This window comes from Phyllostomus discolor, chromosome 3, assembly GCF_004126475.2.
Source record: "Phyllostomus discolor isolate MPI-MPIP mPhyDis1 chromosome 3, mPhyDis1.pri.v3, whole genome shotgun sequence".
Taxonomy (NCBI): domain Eukaryota; kingdom Metazoa; phylum Chordata; class Mammalia; order Chiroptera; family Phyllostomidae; genus Phyllostomus; species Phyllostomus discolor.
The window spans coordinates 174,081,206-174,097,710 of record NC_040905.2 but is presented as its reverse complement, the minus strand read 5'-3'; the positions used below and the strand labels follow the sequence as shown (position 1 = coordinate 174,097,710).

Below are 16,505 nucleotides of genomic sequence, written 5' to 3'. Positions count from 1 at the left end.
ATCAACCTAGTGACCCTTTTGTTCATAGGCCAGCACTCAATCCACTGAGCCACACCAGCCAGGGCTCAATCAACAATTTAAATGTCAACTATAACCCCAGAATTTTATTAGGTGCTATACAACATACTAGAGCAACATAAGATAAGATAGAGGGCCTCAAATTCTGTTCCCTCAAACTGAAATTCAGGCTTCCTTATCCCTCCAGACCACTACTGGACATGGTGATCACACACTAATTCTTCAGGACCCCAATTAAGAGCACCTTCTCTGTGATTACATCCATGATATGCCCCCACCTACACTGAGTTTGCTGGCCTTTTATATATTGTCATAGTACTCAGCATATATTTCCTATTTTAGCACATACCACGGTGCATTATAATTATGATTGCACATAAGTGTTTTAACTATTTAAAGATAATGCTGATTTTCTCTCTTTATATCTTGCTATTACCCTTTCCATAATATTTCTAAAAGATAAACAAACACAGAAAAACAAAACATGTATCTGTGTAGCTTGTGGCTTAATACAACCTTAAGTAAAACTAGTTCAGAAAGTATCAGGCATGATGAACTTTTATGGTAAAGTGAGACTGGACAAAGGTTTGAGCAGGCACAGGAGACAATTCAGATAGAGGCAGCACCAAGAAAAGGTGCAAACAGGAATTAACATGGTGTGTACGGCATCATGAGACCAGTCCAATGAGAAGATACTTAAGTAAGATTGAAACTCACTTTCTAAACCTCCATCTCCAATTGGACAATTTGCAAGAGAAAGGTGCACCAAAGTAGTTGATTTATTCAATCCCTTAAATGGGGAGAAAAGGTTAAAAAAATTATTGGTTTAGTTTCCCCCAAAAGCAACTATCAAATGTTCTCAGGACCCAATGGAAAAGGCTTACCTTTGTTAAAAGAATTAAATCTCTCTCTCTCAGAACTAGTCCATTTAGCTCCAGGTTCTTTAGAGCATTCGATGCACTTAAACAGCATTTAAGAGCTTTACAAAGCTGGAAGGTCACATCTTTGCTTCTTATTGCAGGAACTCGACTCCTGCAAACTTTATTTCTGTCAGAAACTGAAGCAAAAGTAATGTAAAGTTAGTGGTTTCAACCATACATTTTATCATCCTTAAAAAGCATCTGCTCTGTGCTTAGGCATAGAAATGACTCCTATCCTTAATGCCCTCTTTAAGGAGGGACACATATAAACTCAAAACTTCAACCACATAAGATATAAAAACATAAACTATGCGAGTAAAAAAAGTTCCTATGGAAGCAAAAAGTTATATATAAGTGATGACTTCAAGATAACCTTGAGGTTGATCATCTAGAAAGATGAGAACGACTACTCAGTTAGCAAGGAAGGTGCATTAACTGCAGAGGGGGCACATGTGCAAAGACTTCCAAGCCCAACACCTGCCAAGCATGGACAGTACTACAGGTGGGGACGAGTAAAGGCCAGGGGTACAAGGTGGGAAGAGATCGAAATGACCCTTCGCCTTTTCTCCTTCCAGCTGGCGCCAAGCCACGGGCATCTCTCCGGACAACAGGCACAAGGGCCACAAGACTGGGCGCCAAGAGAAAGCCCCATCAAGAGAAGTGAAAAAGCGAGCCGGGAGGCCCTGCTGCCAACACTAAGATGGGCTCCTGCTGCGTACACACACAGTCCACGTGTGGGGAGCCAACAACAAGTACCAAGCCTTGAGGCTGGACGTGGGCAACTACTCCTGGGCTCAGAGTGTTGTCTGCACAAAACAAGGATTGTAGATGTTGTCCATAAGGCATCCAACAACAAACTGGGCCATACCAAGATGCTCATAAAGAACTGCATCGTGCTCATTAATGACACACCATAACGACAGTGATACGAGTCCCATTAGCCACTGTCCCTGGGCTGCAAGAAGGGGCCACGCTGACTCCTGTGGAGCAAGAGATTTTAAACAAAAAAGGATCAAAGAAAATTCAGAAGAAATATGATGAAAGGAAAAAGAATGTCAAAACCATCAGTCTTCTAGAGGAGCAGTGCCAGCAGGGTGAGACTCTCGAATGCACGGCTCCAGGACCAGGCCAGTGTGGCCCGGCAGGTGGTTACGTGCTGGAGGGCAAGGAGCTGGAGTTCTACCTGAGGAAAATCAAGGCCCCAAAAGGCAAATAAATCCTCTTCTCTCCTATTTTAGTTCATGTAATAAAAGTGTTTATTCTAAAAAATAAAATAAATAATAAAATAAAATAAAAACAGAGAGGCTGCCTGAAGCATGCCTGGGAGAGAGAGTGGCTTTAATCCCATGGGTGATGGGGATGAGGGCTGCCACTGGAACAGGTGACTGCAGGGTAGAAAAGGCACCCCACTGCTCAAGGACCAATTAGATAAAGGAAAGGATTAGAAAAAAGTATCTACTTCAGACAGATTAGAAAAAGAACCCCTCCTCAGGGCTAACTAGTCCTGTGAGGCTTGGCAGAGCACAGCTCAGATTTCAAGCCTTTGTGCGGAACCCAAGCTATGCAACCAATATGCATTAATCCTGTGGACGTGAGCCATTATAAGCATCATGTTAAGCACATCTTTTCAGTTTAGAAGATAACTGAAGAAGAAAAGGCAGATGAACTGAGAGAAACTGAACTCACAGGCAGCAAAATCAGCTGGTAGCTTCTGCAATAGCCCGAGGAAAAACATAATTAAGGATGAAGAAGCAAATCTAGGAGGTTAAAATCTACACAGCCTAGATCCACTGGATGCAAGCGATAAATGAGGTTCAGTAAAGGAACTCTGGACAATGGTCTCTCTAATACATTTTCCTTACTGTATTGTAAATATCTAAATGTAAAACATAAAACAGGATTAAATGCAGTGGTCTTGACTCTGAGGTCCCTTCCAACTGTAATTTCTTTTGATTTCAAAGTTACTACTTTGGTTAAGTAAAGTCTTCAGAGGTACAGAACAGTTCCTACACCTGAATAAGATGCAGAGAATAACCTGAATTCTCTTCACCAGGGGATGAATTACACTGTCCTTGCAGAAGAGGTTACCAGATGGCACGAACCCCAGTGCCTAGAAAACGACCCAGCACATACGTGAGAAGCGTTTAGGTTTTTTAAAAAATTAAATAAAAAAAAAAATCCTTCCCTCTTTTAAATCTTCACACCCTCCCTTTCTGTTGACTTTCTCAGTTTATGAACATTTTCAAGTGTGTCCATTTAAAGAAAAACATTTTTCAGGTCTATGATTTTCAGGATCTTCTTTCTGAGTAAGCTCCGTCTCTCCCAGGCCTTCAAACATCTGTCTTCCCAAAGAGCCCAGATCTGTACCTCGGGCCCAGACGTGTCTAGCAGAGACACGTTTGGATGCCCCACAAGCCGCTCTTAAAGAATTAAAGATGGAGACCCTTTCCCCACCCCGAATCCCTTCCTCTGGTACTCTGCCTCTCACAGAAAAATGCTGCTTTAGACTGTCACCCAAACTTGTTGCCCTCCCTCTTCTAACTGGTCACCAGGTCACATCTATTGTCTTTGACCTCTGTAATCCAGTTCTCCTCTCTACACTTAATTTGGGCCCTTAGATTACAATTCACCCTCCTCCCAATAAACTGCCTTCCATAATGGAGGTCAGAGTGAGTTTCCAAATCAAAGTCTATCCCATCATCCTTGAGTGTTTCCCACCACCTTCAAGATAAACATCCAACCCTTTGACAAGACAAACAAGGCCCCTCCCTATTTGACCCCACCGGGTTTCCCGCCTTAATTCACTTCTTTCTCAACCAGAAGTTTTAGTCCTGTACCTTAGTTTTGCCAGATATTCTTATATTTATCAATCTTTGACACAGCTGTTCCTTCCTGTCATCTGAGTAGCTTCTACACATACTTAGAAAGGATGGCTCCTCCAAAAAGCCTGCCCTGAACCTTCGTTCCAATAGCTACACTCTGTAGCACCAGAACTCACTTCTTCCAGAGGACTGACTACTGCGTTTGTGTTCACCTGCAGCCTCCCAGGGTAAAAGGAAAGCTCCTCTAGGACAGAGGCCTTGTCTCCAGCAGCGTTTTGTGGAGACAAGTGCCAGGATACTTTACAAACATAACTTACTAATTCTAAGAACCCGTGGGAAAGGGTGGTTTTTCATGTCATTTTACAATTATGCAGTTCAAAAGTAACCCGTCCCGGTCACACAAGAGTTAAACTCTGGAATTCAAGCCCTAGGCTGCATTCACACCTATGCTCTTCCCACTATACAATACTCCTATAAAAACACCCACTTTGGCTTTGCCCATGGGTCCTTTATACATGTTCCTTGACCACCCTTTCCCTTCCAAAGCGGGGAAGGGAAAGGGAGGCGGGGGTGGGTGGGACGGGGGAAAGTGGTGGCGGGAAAATGGAAACAACCGTATTCGAACAATAAAAAGAAAAAGAAAGAAAACACCCCCTCCCCGAGAGCCCTGTCGTAAAACAAACAGAGCAAAAAGCTCGGATGTATCAATTTCCTTATTGCTTTGTTCTACTCTAGGCAAAGTCATTCAATAAACTAGGTGACCATAACATCTGTCGAGTCCTAAATGATGTCCCAAACTGTGCTTAGTGCTCTCTACAAGCTTCAACTCGGCGAATCCTTGCTGTCACCATACAGAGCAGGTCCTGTTAAAATCCATGCCACGGACAAGAAAAGAGACCTTAAAGGATTTTCCCAGGGTCACCAAGCTGGTAAGACTCCCAGGCCGCACGCCCCCTCCCCGGCACACGTAACCCGGCACTGGGCACCGGGGTTGCAGTGCCCAGGCTCCACCTTGCACCATTTAAAATCCCGCTTCCCTGAACCGATACTGGGACTACGAGAAGCGGGAATTACAAACCTGTTTCGCCAAGCCACGGTTGGAAGAAGCTCTTGATAGAGATCAGGGGCAGATCTTTATTAATTTTAAGGGTGTTGAGGAGCGGCGTCCAGTCTACCAGGCGCAGGCGGTCGGCGTTGAAGTCCAGCACGCCCTCCCGCAGGCAGGAGCGCACGGCGGGCAGCGGCACAGAGTCCTGCAGCGCGCACAGGTACTCATAGTGCGAGAAGAAGTCGGCCGAGCTGTCGCGGCGCAGCTTCACGGAGTCGATCATGGCCACGGGGAGGCCTTGGGGGACTGGAGGTGGAGATGACGCCCGCCCCCGTCTGGGAGCCCCTGGTTGCCGCCCAGCTCCTCGCGCGCCCACAGCCCGAAAGCTGTGGCCCCGCGGGGTGCAGAAGAGCAGCGGCTCGGCCAGAAGAGGCAGAACCCGGGGAACCCCCTAAGCCGCCCCTCAACGCTGCGCTCCCGCGCCGCTTCCCGCTCCCCGTGGCCGGCCGTTGGCTCCCGCCTCACCCACCGCCCTCCACAGCGCGGGGTTGCGGTTCAAGCCGGTGGGCGGGTCCCACGGGGGCAGTGCGCTAAGACGTCAGCGCGCTCGCCTTGCGTCTTCACGCAGGCCCCGCCTCCGTGGGGCCAAGGGGCGGGACCTTCGAGGCGAGGGTGGTACAAAAGGTAAGTGTATTAGGAATTCAGGATTCCCAAAAATAGTTTACCGATTGGTCCGCTTAAAAGCGAAATACGGATGTGGCAATGCATTTTAAAAAGTAGTCTGAACTCCTCATAAGTGTCTGGGGTTGTAGGAACTGTGGTCCTTTAAATCTTTCACGTCTGTGTTAATTTCGTGCAAAGAACTCTTAATATGTATTCCCTACTTACCTCACATGGTTGCTTGCAAATTGTAAAGTGTTCCATGAATTCAGGACATTACTGTGGTTATTACTAATCTCTTTGTTTTGTACGGAGGGTGATGATGGCTAACTCTGGTAACTAGTACCATATGTCTTCTAGGCATCATTGTAAGCGCTGAGTCCATATGAAACCATTAAATTTCCCTAACAACTTCGCAGAGAATTTACTGTTGCATATCCATTTTACAAAACAGAAACTGAGGCGCAGGAAGTTAAGTAATTTAAAGCTAAGTGGAAGAACTCAGAAAATTGGTGTTAACTTAAACAAGGAAGCCGTCAGACTGATGTGGTATTAATGTGGTGGAGACTTACATACGCAAACCGAAATATAAGCCTGTAAATGCCCCAAGTTAGGAAAATTGAAAAGCTAAGGACAATCACAGTCAACTAAGCTTTAATTTACACTCAGTCAGTAATTGCCTTGTTTTGCTTTCTACTTTTTCTTATAAAAATCTTTCCCCAGTTTCTATTGGTCGAGGACTTCTAATCACTTCCAGTTTGGTGCTGCCTGATTTGAATTGATCTTTGCTCAAATAATCTAAAAAATTTAAGTATGCCAAAGTTTATCTTTTAACATTGGCCTCAGAACCTGTGTGTATTTGAATCCAGTGTCTGGAATAATGATGGTCATCCAGTTAGGCCTTAGGCATTGTGTTCACAGCATTACTCTTCCATTCACTGTGTTCTGAATACCCACACCCAGTAACAACATGTACACTCCACTAAAATACCCTAAGTCAATAATGATTTTTACATGCAATATGCTAAATTATAAGACAGTTGTACACCACATAACAATGTTTCAGTAAAAGACTGCATATAAAATGCTGGTATGCCATATAGCCTAGGTGTGTTGTGGGCTACATGCATTTCTTAGAATGTATCCATCATTAAGTGGTACATGACATATAGCAAACACTCCTCTGTCAGCTTAGGAAATGAAATGTTATCATTTCTGTTGAAGGCCCTATGAACACTCTCTGGACCACTCTTTAACTGACCCCGGTAATTGCTCTTCTGAATTTGGTATTCATCGTTACAATATATGTCTTTGTATTTCTGCTGCATTTGTAAGTATTTTTAAACAGCAGATAACATTCGATATGCTTTCTTCTGCTATTTGCTTTATTTAGTGTTACCTTTGCTCAGTTCATCCATGCTATAAGAGATCTAGTTTATATACTTTCCTTGCTGTATAGGATTCACATGCAGCAAAATGCAATAATTTATTATCGTGTTGATGGAATGTTAAATTGTTGCCAATTTTCAGTATGATTTCTTGTTGCTACATCCATTTTTTAGTCCTCAGCATCACTTAAGGTAGTAGTCCATGGTTTTCTTAAAGCTCTTTCTTTTCTGTTTCCCACAAAGTCACCTGATTCCAGCTTCTCTAATTCCTTACTCTCTGTCTCACTTTTAGGTATCTCTTGCTTATTCATTCTAAATGTTGGTGTTTTTCAGGTTCCCATTCATAGTGCCCAATCCTCTGACATTTCTCTGGGTGATCTTATCTCCTGCTCAGGTTTAACTACCCACTGTAGGCTGAGGCTTCTAACAAAGATCTCTCTCTCCAAACATCAAACTGCCTGGAGAAAGCCAAAGACCTCTCATTGACCCAGCCTTAGATTTGTACTCCTTAACTTGCCATATAGGCTCCTTTGTGGTCTGACTACCTCTGTTGTCTTGTTTCTTGCTACATTCTTCCTGGAATGTTTTCTGTATACATGGAACTGCTTGGAGTTTCTAATGTTCTATCATTCCTACCTGGGCCTTTACAGTTGCTGCTCCTTGACCTAGGGCCTTCCTCCTCCACTCCTTCCTTAGCAGGTATAAGGGATGTCAGAGATGCAATATGGCTCCAGCAGTAAAGGTATCTGGGAAATGTTAGGCTCTCTGTTTAACCTTCTGCAACTGTTTAATTTTCTGTAGCCTCAGGCTTGGCTGACTACCCAGAAAACTGGAATGCCCAAAGATAAATGTCATGCCCCCAGGGAGGAGATCAATGAATGTAGAGAGTGTGATAACTGCCTGATGCTATCTCTTAACTTAGAAATGCATTGTTCTTTCTGGTGAGTATGTGACTGCCCACCATATGGTTTTACTATTAACCTCTTATAAAAAAGAGACCCTGTCCTGGGAAGGGTGTAAATTTCTTCCTGGCCACCACCACCGGGAACAAGCAGCTGCTTTGCCCATGTATGTGAGTTTCTCCTCTTGAAGCTCTCCTAAATTTGAATAAGGCCACTTGTTAGTTCTTCAGAATCCTAAAATTTGACTTTTGGGGCTTTCCTCCTTCAGCAGGCTAACTTCTACTTGCTTCTCAGCTTCAGGTGGGGGGGCCACTATCCCTGGGAAGCCTTCTTTCCCCAATCCTCATTTCTCCTCCTGCTTGTTTAGTGCCCAGCTGCTCTGCTTCCTGACATCCCTATATTATAATACTTCATATGTCCAATAATAAATATCTTTTTAGATGGTTTTCCTTCTGTAAACTGTAATTCCTTTGAAGGAAAGGACCGTGTCTCATTCATGCCTATATTCCCTGTGTCTAGCACAGTGCTGGTCAATAGGAGGTACTGAGTGATTGATACTGATGTCCTGGTGGTGTACCCTTGCCACTGGTCAAGATGGAGACAGAAGGGAATATTTCACTGAGCATGGGCAAGGGTAGTGAGACACTTGGATGGCTGAGTAGGGAAGTCCTCCTACCTGTTTCCAGCATCTGATTGGGGGTGAAAACAGGGGAAGGCAGGCCTATGCAGCATAGAGGTCAGTATGGCGGCAGAGGGTGGTAACAAACTTGGGAAAAAGAAGGGCTTGGTTGGGGGACAGACCTGCCTGGAGCACATGGAAGTTTGGCTGAGAAAGAACTTGCTCTGTCCCACGTAGAAAACAAATGTAAACCCAGGGGAAAGAAGGGACCTGTGCTTATCCCACCTTGTGAGTGTACTGGCTGGTGTGTTCCCAGCACCTTCTGGCCCCAGAAGCCACATGGCCAGTGGCGAAGCTAGCCACACACGTGGATTCTGAGGAGGGAGCCTGAGGCCTGACAGTGTCCAGGAGAAAAGCCAAGCTGCCTGGATGACCACTCAGTGGCCACCTGTAGTTTCCAAGGGATGGTATTTTAAATGGGAGAAGGAACTCTTGACGCTGCCTTTGGTTTTGCTCTGGCGGAGGGTGGCTGGGTCCCAGGTTGTTCAGTATTTGAATAAAAATCTCTTTCATTTCTCACCAACCTCTGCCTCCAAGATTTGCCTATTGGTGGCAGCGGGCAGGCAGACCCACTTTGTTTCAGTAACAATGACTATAGGAGCAGTCTCCTCTCTTCTCCCTACAAGTCATTACCAGCACCTTGTAGCCACTGCCTATGGATGTAGCTCAGGAAAATCTTCATCATCTTAATTAATCATTTAGGATATTAATTTATAATTTATTTTCCCCAAGCTTACTTATTTTCTGTTTGGCAAGATTTGTTCCAAGACTTGCCTGATAATCTCTTCTGTACTTCCATTTAGTTATAGTTTAATAGTCCTTCTTTTGGCTTCTATGGCTTTAGTTCTTTCAGCATCTGGTAGGTTCTACCCACGTGCTTCCCTGAATACAATGAGCAACAGATGCCTCTGCACAACACATATGGGACCCTCTGACAAGAAGTTCATGCCTGGCCTCAGACAAAATGCTTTGGCTTCCCTGCAGGCACATGCAATACAAGAGATGGTGTCTCCTTCTTCAGGGGTCTGGTGAGTGAATGCTTGACTAGAGTATAGTTTAGTAGGATCATTTTACCTATTATTCACTATACTCCTATTTTTTCCTGACAGCATAATACCCAGACTTCCAAGCCAACTTACCTTCCCTAGGTCCTCAATGCTAATGTTGTTTGCTCATCTCTAACAATCATCTTCTCTAGACTTGCATTCAAGAGTAATGAGTTTGTTGGATCTGGTCCCAGCGCTATATCCACAAAATAGGCTGTCTTATTTTAAGTGACATGTGGTCCCCATTTCTCTTTTACTGTCCCTTAATTATAGATATTTACAATGGCTCTTCCAAATCTTCTTCACTCTTTTCATGTCATTACTAGACTTTATTCTATGTCCCTGCCCTCTTACCTGAAGAGGATACCTCTTATTTCACCAAGAAAATAAGGTTTCAGACACAAGCTTCCTTGTCTTCTTTCTGCTAACTGCCTTCCAACCCATTTTCCATAATATAGCCACTGCCACTTTCTCTTCAAATCCTCCTGTGACTTCCCATTGCACTTAGGATAAAGACAAACCTCCTCACAGTGGTCTAAACCAACACTACTCAATGTGAAGTCCACAGACTGTTTGCTGGTTGAAAACTTACTGTTCTGTAAGATAAGGAGCTTGCTTCAGATGCAAATCTGTTTTGTTCAGCAGGCAAGACTTTCTTGGTGAAGGAAGCAGTGTGTTGAGTGAGTTATGTTCTAGAACAAGCTCTGTACCTCATTGTGCACTGGCACTTTGAGTGCACTAGTCTATAGGACACTGCATTCCCTGGGCACAAAGAGGGCATGATCGCTGCAGCCTTGTCTCGCGCCCCACTCCCTTTCATTATCAGTAATCCAGCCCACAGTGTTCTCCTTTCAGGCCTGCAAACGTACAGGGGTTCATTGTCTGTGCTACACCTGCCAAAGTTCTTTGATTATGCCATTGCCCTCTGCCAAACCTTCCATGATATCCATTGCTAACGTAATGCTGCCCAAACTCTTTTTTTGTAAAGGTTTTATTTATTTTTAGACAGAGGGGAAGGGAGGGAGAAAGAAAGGGAGAGAAGTATCAATGTGTGGTTGCCTCTCATGCCTCCTACTGGGGACCCGGCCCACAACCCAGGCATGTGTCCTGACTGGGAATTGAACCGGTGATCCTTTGGTTCACAGGCCAGTGCTCAATCCACTGAGCCATACCAGTCAGGGCTGCCCAAACTCTTAAGACTGATATTTAAGACCCTCTATAATTTAGCTTTAATTTTACTCTCCACACTTCTTTTTATTCTCATGGGTCTAATTGTCTACCTCTTTGTCCCTTTCCAGCTCTACTTATTATATAACATTTTTTCCCTTAGCATTAACCTTATTCCTCCTTCTCCGAGAATCCAAGCAATATATGGACCTCTTCTATCCTCTGAACTTGTAAATAGCTTAATAGGATACATCTGGAACTGGTGTAAGGTCTCTACATCTTATCTGCCCGTCTGGTGTCTGAGCTGTTTGAGAGTGGGGATATATCTCTGAAGTCATTGAAGTTTTCAGCATGGTATTATACACATAGTCAATCTGATCAGTAAGTACTTGGTGAATGAATGAATGAATGAATGAATGGATCACCATGAGAACATGTTCTTTGGCTATTTCTCTCTTTTTCCACTTTAAAGTTTCTGTAGTTACACTGAGACAATATACTGCTTCATAGCCACACAATATCCAAGGTCACAGAGTGTTGCATCGAGCTGCTAAGAGCGTCCGCCACCACTTTAGAACAACATGTTCTCTCTCTCAAGTGGTGAGAGAAGGATTCAATAGTTATTAAGTGCCTCTATTCCCTTGGCATTTAGAGGCACTGAGGGCATCAGTACTATACAGTTAGCAAAATGCCCATTCTGATTGTAATTTTACCCTTGTGAATAACAGCTATCCATGAAGATGTTGTTTTACAATTTTCCATCCTTTTAGATTCATAAAAAGCATTTTAACTACATAAAGGCAGAAAATGAATAGAGAGAACTTTGCATTGTATTTAATAGAAGTTTAGAGAGATGTCTGTGTGACACATTACCAAAATTATTTGGGGCAACTTTGTGTGAATTGTATTGGAGACACACCAAGAGTTTAAGAATTCTCAAAATTTCTGAGTTGTATGCAGCTGGCACAGTGGTAGCCATCTACATAGCAATGGTTTGGAGGATGTCATATTAGCTCCGGCTGCAAAAATATCATGGGACATACCACCCCAAAACTCAGTGACATAAGCAAAAATTTTGTTTTCTCATGTCTATGGGTTAGCTTTAGCGACTTGTTTTAGAGCTGAAGGTGGCTGGTTTTGCTCCATGATTTAGGGCAGTTTGAGATCTATCCCACAGGTCTTATTCCAGGACCCCATGGAGGAAGACAGGGCAACTGTGGAGCAGCAGCTCCCAGTGCATGCTCTCCTCAGGATGGTCACTGAAACACAAGACATGAGCCTAACTATACAAGCCAATTTAAAGCTTCTGCTGACTCATGTCTGCTCACACCCCATTGGCTAAAACACATCACAGATCTAAGTTATAGTTGGAGTACATTCATATGTTTAAAGTTGGGTTATCTCACAGAAGAATATTGTATCTTGGACAGTGTTACCATAGCATTCTCACTGGCGTTTGTAAACTTGATAAACATCATGGGAACTTTTTCATCTTTGAAAACTTTTTGGACTTGTGGAACAACTTCTATAAGAAAAGATGAAGGTACACTTCAGAACTCAGCTATTGTTATTGCGATGCTGGGAGAAGAATTGTTGATGATAAGGTCAATACAAATTAAAACTTGAGATTCACATATTCTTCACTAACACCTGCATTATACAGAACATTCCTGGAGGACTGTGATGGTAACGCTGATACATGCAGTTGTGTAGGTAATTATAAAAGATGATATAATTTTTGGTTTCTTTTCCTTCTTTTAACTGATTTAACAAGTGCATAAACGATATGTTTATGTTTGGATTGTGTGCATAAAACAGAAAAGTAGTACATTTGACAATGGGAACAAAGCTGTATTAGAGTAAAAATGATACTAGATTGTAACTTCAAGCCATAGGAAGAAATTAAGAGAGAAATGATATAGGAATAGATTAATCTAACAAACTTTATAAATTCTTTGCTCTCCTTTCTTCTGTTATCTACTTTAGAAGACAGGATTATAGCTGTTCCTGATAGGAGCCTGAGGTGGTCTGTGAATATGGTCAGCTATTCACTTGACCCATAAAACCTCACAAAATCATGCAAATCAAGAGGTTCAAATCTTCATGTTCACTTTAAGAATTTGAGTGAAACTGCCCAGGCCATCAGGGGTATGCATATCTGAAAAGCCACCAAGTATCTGCAGAATGTCACTTTACAGAAGCAATGTGCGCCATTCTGTCGTTACAAGGGTGGAGTTGGTATGTGCGCCCAGGGCAGAACAGTGGGGCTGGACATAGGGTCAGTAGCCAAAAAGAGTGTTGTGGCACGTGCTTAATAATACAGAGAGTAACGCTGAACTTAAGGGCTTAGATGTAGGTTCCCTGGTCATTGAGCACATCAAACACAGCTTCCAAGATGGGGCACAGAACTTAACAGATATCACGGGGGGATTAACCTGCACACATGCTCTCGCTGCCACACTGAGATGACCCTTACTGACAAAGAACAGGTTGTTCCTAAACCAGAAGAGGAGGATGCACAGAGGAGAAAAATACCCCAGAAGAAACCGAAGAAACAAAACTTATGGTCCAAGGAATAAATTAAGCATAAAATAAATGCCAATAAAAGTACAAGCAGAATGTTGGTTGTCTTTATTAGTAAATATATTTTAAGTGTTCTTACAAGATGGATCAAACAAATTTTCTTCTAATTAGAGTGAAAAACATAAAAAGATAAAAAATAAAAGGATTATATCATGTAATAATTATAAAATATATTCTTGACAAAAAGGGAAGAGAAGAATAGAGCTATATAAAAGTATAGTTTGTATATTTCACTGGAATGATGTCAGTATAAATCTGAAGTAGATTCTGGTAAGATATATATCAGAAGTCCTAGAGCATTCATTACTAAAAAAATATAGTTAAAAATGATTTAGGAAATTAAACATTACACTGTACAATATCAACTTTGTATATAAAAGGAGGCGGTAAAGGAAGGATAGAGGAATGACAAGAACAAAAAGCAAAAACATCAGGCAACATGACAGATATAAATCCTACCATATGAATAATAAAATTAAATGTGATTGTACTGAACAGTCCAATAAAAAGGCAGAGACTCTGCCTTTTTATGAATCAGGTGAACTGAACTGCAGTGACAGAGATCAGGATTGCGGTGAATCTCCATGGGGCTCTGGGTTGTTGAATGTTCTAAGTTTTGAATGCTAAGATCTGGATACACAGGTGTACTTTATAAAAATGTATCAATACTTCTGATTTCTGTACGTTTTCTGGATGTATGTTACAGTTCTATTTAAAATTTGCTTTAAAATATTAATATTCTCCTTTAGGGGCCCATCCTGCTATGAGCAACTTTCACTGTCCCTAACCATCAGTCTCTCCTCCGCTGGGCCAAGCAGTAAAATGCAAACCCAGTTTACACTCTGCCAATTCAAATCTGACAATTTAACAAATTTGGAAAAAATATGGGTTGAGTAGTCAAATTCAGATATTTTACCACCCACTGGTTGTGTGACCTTGGTCTTCATTTTTCTCATCTGTATTATTAGTGTGCATTAGGGATTGCATGGCAAACTAATGACCAGAAGTCTTACAACATACACCTAATATAAAATGACTTGAAGTTCCCCCAAAGACTTATAACGGTTTCTGATTGCAGCCTCTGTTAACTTCTTCACTTTCCTGTGGGCTTCATGCTGTTTGGCCAGACTCCCAGACTTTTCTTCATCTACACCCAGACAGAACATTCCTGAAGCATTCTCTTAGGTTTAATTCTGGCAGACCGCTCTGTAGGCATACCTTAGAGATACTGAGGGTTCAATTCTAGACCACCATTATAAAGTGAGTATTCTAGTAAAGTGAAATTTTGCCTTCAAAATGTAAAAACACGTAACATCTATGAAGTGCAGCAAATCGAAGCACAACAAAGCAAAGCACAATAAAATGAGGTGTGCCTGTGTCTCCATACGTCACCCTAAAACAGTAACTTTCAGCCTCACAGAATATACCCATGTAAATGTCTAAAAAAGGCTTTTGCTTTATTTTCTCCTCAGGTTTTCTTGGTTTTTATTATTATTTTTTAAGAAATCAGTGCTTAATCAACAGGAATGTAGATAGATGAATTAGGCTATATCCATTTTATGGAATGGTATTTAGCCAGTAAAATATGCAGCAAGTTTGCCTATGTTGGTGTCATGAAGTATTAATGATATATTGCAAAGAGAACAGGGAATATACGGCACAATCAGACAAGTACTGCGCCCACTAGAATATAGGATATATGAGGGCAGAGACCATTTTTGTCTTATTTATCTGCAGCACGTAGTGGACACAGAGTGGGTGCTCATGAGTATTTGTGGATTGAATGTAAAAGCACAGAAAGTGACCTGGAAGAATAAGCATCACATTGTATCAAGGGTTACTTTTCTCAGGAATGGGGGGTGGGCAGATTGGAGGGCTTTGGAAGACTTGTACTTCTTGTTTGCTGCATTTCTGATGTTTCACATAGTTTTATTAGAATGTATTCATATTGATGTTTCGTGCTCCCTGGCACCTAAAGTGCTTTCCCCCAACAGCCTGTATCTGTGTCTCCTTGTTGCTAGGGTTCCTTCAGGCTATCGGAAACAGCTTTGCTGGTGGCCTGGAGAGGCAGAAGTGGCTCGAGTTTTGTGGTTCCCTCCCCACACTGCAGTCAACTAGCTGACAAGAGGAATATGAGGGCTCCTTCAAACTAGCCCTTGTTTGGGCAACTCGAAGGCATACTTTTGATCCTACACAGCTCCCCTGTGATTCAGCCCAGATGACTTTATTGACTTGAAGGGACAGGACTTGAAATTGAGCTTTCTTTCTGGACAGTCCAGGTCCCCCTGAGTTGTCCTGGAACAGTTCCCCCTCTCAGAGTCTGCTCCCAGGGACCCAGTTGAGGTCACTTATGTAATTAAAAACCATAAAACAGTGGGTACCTTTTGGAAGGTGAGGTGGATGACCTCTTATCTCAAACTTTTTCCCCACCCTAGCTCTAAATTAGCTTGAAGAGATGTCCAGGCACAGCTCTGTAGCTCATGACGCCCAGGCACATGGGACGGTGGTGCCCCTTTTGTGCAAGCAGGACATGTGGTGGTAGCGGTGCTGAGACACAAAACTTGTTTTTTCAAAGTCTGACAACTTGGCATTTTTTTGCTTGCTATTCATTATTGTTCTACGTAAAGAAAAATGAAAATTTTACATTATTAGCATGAATTTTACCATTCATATGTATATTGTGCAATGTAAGTTTTAATGCACATATAAGAACGCCGTTCAATATGACTGTCCAACTAAGCTGTCATTTAGAATGGAAGGGCAGATAAAGTGCTTCCCAGATAAGGTCAAGTTAAAGCAGTTCATCATCATCAAGCCCTTATTATATGAAATGTTGTTTTCACTTGTGTGCAAAATCACCACAGTTACCTACTTTGTACTTTGTATGTTGTACATGCATAGGTCTTTCTTACCCATACTGTAGAAATGCTGCCTAAACTAACCTAGCTGTTTTAATTTCATGTCTTAATACATGCAGTTTCTACCACTATTCTCCACCTTCAGCTTACTGATGTGTAAAGGACTGAAAGGGAAAGGAACTATGGGTGGTTCTATTTTTCCCTTTCCTTCTATGTCGTCATTTTCAGGGTAAGCAATTGGCTAATACGGGGAAATAAGTGAGCAAGGAAGGATGTAGTAGGTCCCTTGATTGTTCATTATTCTTAGAACACCATTGCCTTTTCTGTGTGTGAATCACTCTGATTAGAATATAAGGGGTGGCCTCTCAGGGCTACTGGCACCTCCACTTACTCAGTCATCCAGGTAACAGGCCT

The 16,505-nt window shown here is 42.4% G+C and overlaps 1 protein-coding gene across 3 annotated transcripts in view; it reads right to left on the bottom strand.

Annotated features, from left to right (window-relative positions):
• CEP78 (centrosomal protein 78) overlaps nucleotides 1-5,387 on the bottom strand; it is a 29,540-nt gene extending 24,153 nt beyond the window's left edge. Inside the window, exons 1-3 of one of the 3 annotated variants that reach the window (XM_028520078.2) lie at nucleotides 4,839-5,387; nucleotides 903-1,075; nucleotides 736-808 (exon numbers count right to left, since the gene is read on the bottom strand). In XM_028520078.2, coding sequence (XP_028375879.1) covers nucleotides 736-808; nucleotides 903-1,075; nucleotides 4,839-5,091 — 499 coding nt within the window. In that variant the 5' untranslated portion in view covers nucleotides 5,092-5,387. The remainder of the gene's footprint in view (nucleotides 1-735; nucleotides 809-902; nucleotides 1,076-4,838) is intronic. The other 2 variants (XM_036021771.1, XM_028520068.2) reach the window with 2 other exon arrangements.
• Nucleotides 5,388-16,505: the final 11,118 nt, after the last annotated feature.